At 35.4% G+C, this 11,566-nt stretch overlaps 1 protein-coding gene across 3 annotated transcripts; it reads right to left on the bottom strand.

The window, feature by feature from the left end:
- Positions 1-3,960: 3,960 nt before the first annotated feature.
- On the bottom strand, positions 3,961-7,390 carry LOC127091814 (PITH domain-containing protein At3g04780). Of its 3 annotated transcripts, none has more exons than XM_051030522.1 (9): positions 7,237-7,390; positions 7,047-7,133; positions 6,821-6,944; positions 5,851-5,899; positions 5,707-5,764; positions 5,540-5,586; positions 5,363-5,440; positions 5,079-5,118; positions 3,961-4,213 (listed from the first exon to the last, which is right to left on the bottom strand). In XM_051030522.1, the coding sequence occupies exons 1-8, from the start codon at positions 7,273-7,275 to the stop codon at positions 5,100-5,102; spliced, it is 501 nt and encodes a 166-aa protein (XP_050886479.1). In that variant the 5' UTR covers positions 7,276-7,390; the 3' UTR covers positions 3,961-4,213; positions 5,079-5,099. The 3 variants fall into 3 exon arrangements, with proteins under 3 accessions (XP_050886479.1, XP_050886478.1, XP_050886480.1); XM_051030523.1 differs by lacking the exon at positions 3,961-4,213 and adding an exon at positions 4,507-4,959; XM_051030521.1 differs by lacking the exon at positions 5,079-5,118.
- Between the last annotated feature and the right edge of the window lie 4,176 nt (positions 7,391-11,566).

An 11,566-nucleotide genomic window follows, 5' to 3' on the forward strand; every position in this document is an offset into this window, starting at 1 on the left:
TAGTTGATAAACAGCTTCTCCTTCATTGAAATTCTCCATTTTTAACAAAATATATCTTCTGTGGTGCTCACCCAACAGGCTAGGGTTCCTTCTCAATTGCCAATTGAAATTTTATTCCTCATGGGACATATTTCGAACATGATGTCCTTGACAATTGGTTCGACAAGTTAAACCAGTATGACAACAATGAATAATGGCTTAGCTATTACAAGATTATGAAGTAGAAAGTGAATAAAGAGAACACTAGAGATTGATAACCCATTTCGGTGCAAACAACACCTACGTCTGGAGGGCACTCTACCCAAAAAAGGAAATTCACCATTAGTTGTTTAGTACACTTAATCATACAAGAAACAACAAGTCCATGTTGTTCAATGCCTCTTCCTAACACTACACAATGAATTTCTATTTAGAGACTCCCCCTAAATATGAGAACCTAGTCACTTTCTTCTCAATCACGCAACCTGTGATTGGTGTTTACAACTCAATAACAATGTTGAATGTTATAACTCAACTAAGACAAACTTGTTATGCCAAGTTACTAAAACATAGAGGTATACATTAATATTTTGCATTAATCCGGTTATGACAATAGCGTATAATGCAAGAAACACAGTGTTCACAAGCTTATAGACTTAACATCTTGGGACAAGGTTTACAACTCAATAAAATCAAACTTTATGCCTTATGATATGAAAGGAGACTCTAGAGTAGTGCACATACAAAGACTCAATAGGAAAACTCTAACACTAGGTATCTTCAAAATATTCACGCCTTTCATACCTAAAAAGTGAGGTTTGAGTCTCATTAAATAACAATACAATCATATGATTTTCTTCTTGGATTTTTGATTTAATTACGTCCAGAATTTTTGCATAATTTGTTGGATAAGATTTGATTTGTAAATATCTCCAACTAAAAGATATGATTTGTTATTAATTCAAATTTAAATTTGATTTGATTTTCACAGTTGTTCAACAAATCATATAACCATATTGCTACATAAAAGCAATAAAATCTAATTGAATCTTCAACCAAAAATTCCACCAAAATCTAGCATGTTGAGCAAGGCCCAGATGCCGTACCCACATGTTAGAACATCATGTTCCACATGTTGCAACAGTACATCTAAATACACTTATCTCCATAATATTTAGATCTTTTGAGGTAGAGAGAGTCTTAGATAGAAAACAAACTGCAATATTATTTGTTTGTTGCAAAAGAACAGATGTTGCAGCTAACAATAACATATGTCTTGTTGATGGAGACCAGATGTCGTGCCAAACATGTTGGAACATTGTGTTCCACATGTTACATCAGAGCATCCAAAACGAATCTTGTTTGTATAAGCCTTCTTTGTACATTAGTTCTTGGACCAAACCTTCCTTAAAGGTACATTCAATCACGTCTTCTTTGAGTGAAACAATTCCAAATCTTTTCTAGTTGATTTTGGATTATCAACACAACCTTCTTCCCGGAAGTAAAACTTTTTATCATCTGAAGAAGTCGGCATCTCACCACTTCTTAAGGACATCAGAAGACAAACATGACATATATCTTAACTAGTTATGTCAAGCACTTTAGCCAAACAACTCTTGCCACTAGTTATGTCAAACACTTTAACCAGATAGCTCTTGTCACTAGTTTTGTCAAGCACTTTAGCCAACAACCATTCTTGGAAACAAACTTAGATGTTGGATCACATGCTGGAACATCTTGATCCACATGTTTTATAAACTACATCTTATTCATGTTTTATTTTACCAAAGGTAGAGAATCCAAAAAGAACAACAATTTTATTAGAAAAAAGGAAGGAGAAAATATTTTTATCACTGATCATATGCTTTGAACAATAGCATTTAACGTTCGAGACTATAAATCATTCTTGCAATAAAAATGCATGTCTTAACTTTAGGTATCCATATCATTTTGGATCCTCTATTGTTAGTTTCATAAATATTAGATTTTATTTTAAAAGCATTTGATGAGGCAAATATATTTTTCATTTTTTGCTCACAATGTTTCTTATAAAAGTATGAAGGAGGATGTTCTCTTTTACTCTCATGTCTTTTCCTAATAAAGCAAAACATGGAAATATGGTCTTTTTCTTACTACAATAGTTGCATTTTCAAGTTTTGTAGTGAGAGGTTGATTTATCATTACAAATGTTGCTAAAGTTTTTACTATTGTTGTCGGACTCATAGCCAATATCGGCTTTGTTGTATGAGGCTCTTTGATTTTCTAAAAAAAGATTCAAGTTATCTCTCCATTGGTGAACTTAACAAGTGTTTTTTGAAAATCACAAATTTCATTTTTTTTTAGAGTATCACATTCATCGTACTTGACAAGTTCATCTTTTTTGTCAAAATTTGAAGAGTTTTGGACTTGATCATTTTTTCTTTTTTTAAAAATTTCTATTTCTTTCTCAACATTTTTATTTTTGGATTCAAGAGAAGAAATGTTATCATTGGATGTATAGACAATTTATTCTATTTTACTTAGTTCTTGTGTTAACTTCTTACAAATATGAAAAGATCATGATAAGAGAAGTAAGAGGTTAACTCATCATGTTGATGATTTTCCATGAGAAAGATCTTGACTTCTTCTTCATCATTTAAAGATTCCAAATCGTTATCCTCCCATGCGATGTAAGTATTCTTGCATTTTTTGCAATTTCTTAAATTTCTTTTGATTTTCCTTTTTCGCTATATGACAGTTTGGGCTGATGTGTCCTTTCTTTCCGCATAGGTAACATGTGGGAGTGAATGAACCTTTCTCTTCATCTTTTTCTTGTTCCTCTTTTTGTTGTTTAGCATGCCTTAGAAATCTTTTGAAGTTTTTTACTATAAGATTCATATCACCATCAGAGTTGAAATCTTCCTCATCTGTGACAAACTTCTTTAGTTTCATTTTGTGTTATTGCAATTTACCAAAAAGAATGTATATTCATGATTGCTAATTCCTTAGATTCACAATTCGCAATGACTTTGAGTTATCAATTACAATTTAGATATCTAAGAATTTGTATAACCAATTTCTCATTTGAGAATGTTTTTGCCAAAATTCTTATATGACTCACGATATGGATAAACTATGTGTCAAACCTTACTCTCTTTACCTCAATAGTTCTTTCATGAGTAATTTAAAGGCCCGTATTTCTTTTACAATAGTAATTTCAAATTTGAAGTGATTTTTAAATAATTTAACATACAAAAAAATTAAATACCTAAAATAATATTTTAAAATAAAACTATTTGAAAATTCTTTTCTTCTGTAAATTTTTTTAAAACAAAAATATGTAATACTATAAAATTATTTATAAAAAAATTGAAACAAACGAACCCAGGCCAGAAAAGAGCGGTTATAAAGAAGATACTCCCGATGAAGGACTTTTACAAGAATGGTTGTGACTGAACCAAGAGCCAGTTTGGTGGAAGAAAATGTGTGACATTAGTAACGTTGTTCTATCTTGGATTTATATTTGAAAGCAAAGTACGCGGCTGATGCTTTTATGAAAAATTAAAAAACCCTACCATTGGAGAATACTTACCCTGTTTTTGTTTTCACTGTTAAGGGTGGTTTTCGAACGAATTAGCTTCTTACATGTTTATGGATTGCCATCCCACTCTTTGCAACAAAAAGAAAACACTTGTAATGCTAGTAGAGGTGATATTTAATTAGTGCTAACAAAACACTAACTTTTTTCGATAACTACTTTCTTTCAGGGTTAAATTCGCAAAAGTCCCACCATTTTATAAATGAACTCCACATAAATTAGTGAGACCAAGAAGAATTTTAACCAATAAGAGGGTGAGTGTAGCACTATTACTAATAACTTTGCTTAAATCCTAGTGGTATAACCAAATTATATGTCTCGATCAATGTAGTCCAACTCCCATTTTCAGTGATTGAAGGTAATTCTAACCGCAATTTTTTACATATTTCCCAAACACTGAAAAAGAAAATAAACAGCCATGCAGCTTGAACGTTACTTCCTATCACATAAATGTTACAACCATGCAGATATATTGAGCTTCAGTCTCTTACTAAAAAATATAGATGTTAGAAGTCATAAACCATTATTCATGAAGCTGAATAAAACATTTCCAATCAAAATTTATAAGGGTGAATGTAGAGGAAACTAGACTCAATACTTTAACGAGGTCAATGATCCTCAATCTTCTTCAAACCCTTCATGTCGGTTGTTTCAACTCTGCATCAAAATATCAGAATTATATGTTAATACTTTGGTTTAAATACATTTTTTTAATCACTAATTAATCTAATTCAGGATTATGGTCCTTCAATTTGATGATGTGACATTGTTTAGATGAATTTTCAGTTAACTTATTTCCATGTCACAAAAGTAGGTGTTAATTTAAATCACAAACAACCAAATTTTGATGCAAGGAACTTTGTAGATGGATTTTTGCTTAACGTGCATTTCATTTGGCACATCATCAAAACTGAGCCCCAAATGCATAAAGGGAGAAAATGTCAAAATTTTAAAATGCCAAGACCAAAATCAAATTTGTAGATCACATTGCAGCTAGAAAAACAAAATAATATCTGGTCCTATAGTCTTCTAACTGTTTCTTCTACTAGAGGCAACTAACAATAAAGTGGTATACAAAACAAATGAAGGCTTCCCTTACTAGGTAAGGTCAGCTCCACGGATTATTCAACAACATTATCTAGTAAATCATGTCTAACTATTCAAATCTCAACCCTTCTCAATGACTTGACTTGTAATTTTCATTAATCGCTTTTTACTTTTAATTATTAAGCTACTGATAGGATAGAAGTTATAGAACACCTGCGCCGAGTCCAATAGCAAAACTGACTCAAACACACATTATAGGTATATTCTAGAAGGCAGAAGATGGGACCCGGAGAAGAGAATGAGAACTAGTTATTGTCGTGGAGAGCCATTCCTTGTGATTCAATTAGGGAATGAAACTGAAAAAGGAAGATATGAGTGAGGGTAGATTCATTCCGTCATTTGGTTAATTGTTGGAATAGTAAAGATACTCTCTGGATAGGAGCTCTTAAGCTACCATATAAATGATTCTCCTTACCAAGACTTGTCTATGTATGGCTTATGCGAATATATCCAAACTGCATAAGATGAAATGTTACCATCTTATCAGAATAGCAGCTAACCATATTTTCTCTCTAGTAGATTCATTCATAAATCTTTTTTGTGGTTGAGTAAACACAGAAACGAAACCTCAAATAAGGTGAACAAACAGTAAAATGCAAGTGTTAAATGGTTTAATAGTTTTTTCTTCACAGCAAAGGAAACGCAAAGTTGTAGTTGAGAAAGGAGGCGTAACAGAACTGAAGATAGTTTAAAACTTACGTTGATCCGATCAGCAGAATCTTCTGAACTTTGGTGATCTCGGAATCAGTCTGATTATCCTCAATAAATATTGTCAAGCTGGTCAAGTAATTAACATGAATTAGCATCTACTCCCACCAATTGGATAACAAAAATGGAAGGCACAATGAAAGTAGTAAAATAAGGAAAATAGCATACCTGCGAACGTTTTGAAATTTAACATACTTTAAAAGTACTGGTTTCCCCTATAAGAAAATTAATTAGAAAATTGTGATGTTAGATATTCCAAATATATTAGGAAAAAAATCAACAAGTGACTTTGGGAATAGTTAATGGACTTTGAAGAAGACTTATCGAGCAACAACCTTGAGGTTTTCTGGGGACAAAACAGCTGTGTCGCTTGGTGGATAGTCATTTACGTTACTGTCATTTTATTAGGTCGTTAATAAAAAACCAGCAACCAATTGAATCACAGGACACAAATGCTATGAAAACAAACAAAGCTATACCTGAATCCCATGTGCTCCTTGTTGGAAAAGAGCTTCACTGTCTTGGGGCCTAAAAAACAAGATTGTACTCCAATTACAATTATGTCAACAGAAGTAAAACAAAAACTGAAGGAAAATAGAGACTGCAGTAGCAAATTGGTGAAGATAAGATATGCAAACTGAAATAATATTTATCATGCATAGGTACGGGTACGATACCCGGTGCGGGTACAGTACCGGATACGGAATTTTAATAAAAAACAATATACTGGTATGTCAATAGAAAATAAGAATTCGTCAATAAAATGTATTAATAGATAACTAAATTGTTCAATTTACAACAAAACATCACAATAAATGTTTAAATAATAAAAATTTGTGTTAGGTTATCATAAACAAACAAACTAAAATACATAAATATATTATACCAATATATGAGAAAATCATAAATTTCACTCAAAACAAAAATAATGAACAAAACACAACTACCACAAGTACGGTACGTGTATCCGGTACTAAGTACCCGTGCTTCAGAAGCATTTCTGGATTCTAAATTGGACGGCTAGTTGAGGAACAAAAGGAAAGAAAACCTTAATTTGGTCCCTCAATTTGTAGGGTTCTTTAAGGTTAGTCTTTGAAATTACTTCATCCATCATATTATAAATGTTGTTTAACCCTTTAAGGTAATGCAACTTACAAATATGAGGGCTAAAGTAACATTCATAAGTAACTTTTCAAAGATAGATTTGATTTAAGTATCCAACTTTAAGAACTAACTTGATATTTGCTATCAGGAAGTAAAAACTGGAGTAATAAAATAATCAACAAGTTACACTTCCACAAATGTTGTAAATTTCTTAATTTCTGGCTATCACAATTTAGACGTTCACTCGAGATGTACAGGTCGATCTAATATGCGCAATCTTTGACATCTCAATTAGAGTATATTTGAGATTTTTTCACAATTAATAATGTGAATGAGAGTGGTTACCTTCATCTTCAGGACCTTTGATAACAAAGGAATAAAGTTTAATAACTTGGGTGAAAGGAATATAAAGCAAAAGCTGTTCATCTGCATCACTTTCTAGATGCAAACCTTCATCTTCTCTATAACCCTAATTTTCATCAATCAAAACCACAGTAAGCAAGATAAAATCTTAGCTAACACAAAAAGGGATTTTGCTTCTAAGCTCAATCACAGAAAAAAGAAACAGAACCTGTTTGATAGCATTGGGAAGAGAGTGAGTGGTGCTTTGATTGAGGCATTCAACACCAGTCCAATCTATGAAGTCTAAGAGATCAACCTGATCAAGAGAATAGGAACTAGGTCAGAAATTTAGTACCCTAAATCGAATGAGAAAAACACGATGGAGATTATGATAGTGATTAATAGGGTTTGAATCTTACTTGACCCTTGTGAATAGCGGTAGCGGATTCTCCAGACATTGCTGCTGATACGATTTGTGCGACGAGGAAGGAGAGAGAGATAGGAGAAGAAGGGGGAAGAGAATCAATATCAATGCCAACAACAGCACCAACCTAGAACTTTATTAAAAAAAAACTAAATATTTATAATAATATAAATAAATAAAGCAATTGAAAGAATATTTTTAAAATTATATTATATTTAAATAATATAACCATTATTGGAATCTTTTTTTTATCTAAAAGAAATTATAATAATTTTAATTTTAAGAATTTTAGTTTAATGCATCTTTTCTTAAATTATTATTGATAAAATTGCACACCACTTTTAAAATTAACTATTAATAATTATAGTATATTAATTTAAAATTAATACTTTTGTATCCAAAGATCTCCCATGGTTTTAGAAATTTGCATCCCTCTCCGTCGGTGTCATCCAGTGATACAAGAGAGAATAGGAAATCCAAGACATCATCCTCGGATGTGGAGGATTTCCAAATGTACTCGTGATAGGTACACATCGGTGCATTAATTACAATCATGTGTTGTGCATGAGACAATTTGGACACACAATGAATAGTCCTCCTAGAGAAGAAAACTTGGTACATTTTGTTATCAAGAGTATCGATCCACTTAACCCTGCTGTAAAGAAAGTGAGAAAAGTTTGGACGAAGATTGTCAGAAGTGATCCAGGACTTGGGAAGAAGAATGTCACCGCCAAAGAACCATATGTGCAGTGGGCAAAAGAAAGAGCCCAAATAGCCAAGATCTTTTTCTACTTGGAGTCCTCATCTCTCCCTCAAGTACCCGAGCATGAGTCAATCTTACAAGAAGATGTTGATAAACTTACCAATAAGATTAGTGAACTTGAACTAGAGAACATGTTGTTGCGACTCCAGCTCATCAAGGAGAAACAAAGGGGTGATTACTTAGAAGATTAAGACAAGGAAGTAAAAACCTTGTATGAAAATAGCAAGAAGAGAGCTAGTGAAGAAAAAGGAAAGAAAGAATGGGTCGGTGGTACTCTCCTAGGAGCTAATTCAAAACTCAGTGGTCGTAATAATGAATTGGACCGAGCCTGGCGTGTCGTCCGAGACTTGGAAAGAACTCTAGAGCTGACCAACATGGATAAGAAAAGTGCAAGAGAGGACTATGAAGCTCAAATCAGTGAGTTGAGGAAGACCATCAAGGAGTATCAGGATCACGCCTTCCGTGAGAAGTTGGAAAAAGAGAAGATACATCGAGCCTACCTTGATGAGAAATTCCAGTTGGGAAGAGCCCGTGAAAAGATCCAGAATATGAAGGTAGGAATTATTGATGAGGCCTATCAAGAGTTAAGGAATAGTTGTTTGTATTGGGAAGATGCCTATCGGAAAACCGAAGGAGCTATAGCTGAGAGAGACACCATAATCAGGAACTTGCAAGGGCTCTATACCGAATGGAAGAACAAGTATGCGAATATGGCAGTTCTGACAAACTATGCTCTTTAGGATTCCCCAATATGATGAAAGAGGCTGGCCTGATCATGTGTCCAGAGAACATTATTCACCAAGTCTACAACTTTGTGAAGTTCTGTAAGAAGACTCTCGCCGAGTTAATCACAGATGTTGAAGCTTTTCGCCAATCTCAAGGGATCACATTCTAAGTCAATTTGTAGCTTGTATTTGTTTTAATGCAAAGAGGGTTGTCTCTTTAGCTTGCCTGTACTTGTTGTGTTCAAAAAAAAAGATGAATAAATGAATGAGGTTTTATGATTCCACCTTGTGTGTATTTTCATTTTTTATTGTAATACCAATTGTTTAATTGTTCCTCGGAATAAATAACATGACAACTAAGAGCTTTTCCAAAAAAAAAAATAATAACCAAAGCATGCATCATTTTGCATGACATAAAAGCAAAACAAGAAACTTACCACTTGACCTTTTTCCATCCAGAAACAGCAAACTGACTTCTCAACATCGATACAATACCCGAAGCAAGCAAAAATCACTCATGGATCAGCTCGAGGAGAACCAGAGTGTTTTGAGGGAAGAAATATTCGGTATGCCAGCCCAAATGGGGAAACTGATGGAGACCATCCAAGTTGTGGCCAGAGGCCAGGAAGCTATTGCTAGGGGTCACGAGGAACTCCGTCAAGCCAACTAAAGGGTTGTTGTTGTTGCCAACCCTACGCAACCACCTGGCACTCCTGCTGTGCAGATTCCCGTTGGCCCACATGTGGGCATGCCTCCAAATCTGGGAGGAGGTCCGGTGAACCAAAATACGGTCAATCCTCCTGTCTTCGAGGTGGATGATCAGAATGATGCTTTCTTTAATCCCAGAGACGAATCGGTCTATGATGCTTTTGGACCAACCAGTGCTGAGATAGAAAGAAAGTTTTATGCCATAGAGGAGAAGATGAAGGCTATGGAAGGTTCCAATGCTCTTGGGCTAGATGTTGTTGAGATGTGCCTAGTTCTAGGCGTCCAAATACCTGCCAAGTTCAAAGTTCTTAGCTTTGAAAAGTACAAGAGGGTCAGTTGTCCCAAAACTCATGTTCGAGCATATTGTAGAAAGATGGTTGCATACTCTAATGATGAGAATCTACTCATGAACTTATTCCAAGACAACCTAAGTGGGCCCTCATTGGAGTGGTACATGCAGTTGGAGAGTACGTCCATCCGAACATGGAAGGACTTAGCTGAAGCATTTCTTAAACACTACCAGTATAACACGGATATGGCTTCAAATCGAACCTAGCTCCAAAGCCTGACACAGAAGACTGATGAGTCATTTAAGGAGTATGCCCAGCGTTGGAGAGAGTTGCAACTAGGGTTCAACCCCCATTCCTTTAGAAAGAGTTGGTTGACATGTTTATGGGAACCCTTCAAGGTCCATACCTGGAGAAACTGATAGGGAGTACTTCTGCTGAATTCTAAGATCTAGTGGTTGTTGGAGAAAGAATAGAGAACTGTCTGAAAAGCGAAAAGATTCTAGGTGCTGCTAGCCCATCTAGTGGGGCAAAGAAACCCGACGCCGGTTTTGCCAAGAAGAAGAAGGGAGAAACTAATAATACATCAGTGGATAGGGGAAGGGGTAGAGCATATCAGGCACCTTATCAGCAAGTGGTTGCCGTGGAACCTGGTCCATATCAGCAACAACCTTATGATATACCAACTGAGTAGAATGTTGGTTAACAGCCAGCTCAGTATCGACAACCTTACACTCATCCACAACAGCAGTACTATCAACCCGGACAGCAAAAGCAAAGGAGGCCAGAGAGGAAATTTGATCCCATCCCGACCACTTACACACACTTACTACCATACTTGCTCAAAGAGTCGTTGATACAGTTAAGGGAGTTGAAGCTCCAATTGTAATTCCTCCTGGATATGACGCCAACGCTCATTGTGAATTCCACTCGGGAGCACCCGGCCACACAATCGAGAATTGCAAGGCTCTCAAGCATAAGGTACAAGATTTGATTGATGCTAAAGCCATTTCATTCACGCCAAACGGTCCCAACACCAACAACAATCCTATGCAACCTCATGTCGGTCCCTCCGTGAGTGTGATAGAAGAAGAGAAGAAGGTGATGTTCTGTCTAGATGAATAAGAACTCTGTTGGCTACTGTCAAGGAGTAGTTATTGAAGAACAAGGTACATCCCAAATGTGATATGGACTGTGAAGATTGCTTGATGAATCCCCAAGATTGTGGAAAGTTAAAAGTTGGAATTCAAGAACTGATAGATCAAAAGGTCATGATAGTAGAGCAACTGTCTACTATGAATGAAGTAGCCACTCTCGAGATTCCTTATGATTTGATACAGGTTCCTGTCGAGATTCCTTATGATCTGATCCCGATACCTGCCATAGTGTACCCAGTTACACCACACGTGATTACGGTTCCTTCTCCATTTGCTTTTGACAGTACAAAGTCGGTGCCATGGAATTATGACTCGAAAGTCTATATTTATGGGCAGGAAGTGAAGGAAGAGCAGATGGAGTCCAAGGAAGCTAGTGTTTATATTACTGGAGTCGGGGGTATAACCCGAAATGGTAGATTATTTGCACCAACACCTCCCTCAGACAATAACAACCAGGGATCTTCGAGCAAGAACCAGGGTAACCAAGCAATGAATGATAGTCAGGGACATAACACAACTCAGAAAACAACTCCTAGTGAGGAAGTCGAAGAGTTTCTCTACCTCATCAAGAAGAGAGACTACAAAGTGGTTGATCAACTCAACTAAATGCCTTCAAAAATATTTATGCTAGCATTGTTAATGAGTTCAGAAGCGCACGGAGAAGCCTTGATGAAGTTCCTAAGGG

Source organism: Lathyrus oleraceus, chromosome 6, assembly GCF_024323335.1.
Source record: "Lathyrus oleraceus cultivar Zhongwan6 chromosome 6, CAAS_Psat_ZW6_1.0, whole genome shotgun sequence".
Taxonomy (NCBI): domain Eukaryota; kingdom Viridiplantae; phylum Streptophyta; class Magnoliopsida; order Fabales; family Fabaceae; genus Lathyrus; species Lathyrus oleraceus.

Excerpts from the sequence above, each read along its gene's own strand:
- LOC127091814 (XM_051030521.1), bottom strand. The coding sequence starts at position 7,275 with ATGTCTGGAGAATCCGCTACCGCTATTCACAAGGGTCAA. Across the intron at positions 5,765-5,850 it reads AAGGAGCACATGGGATTCAG|TAACGTAAATGACTATCCAC; the intron begins GTATAGCTTTGT and ends ATAAAATGACAG. Across the intron at positions 5,587-5,706 it reads TGTCCCCAGAAAACCTCAAG|GGGAAACCAGTACTTTTAAA; the intron begins GTTGTTGCTCGA and ends ATTTTCTTATAG.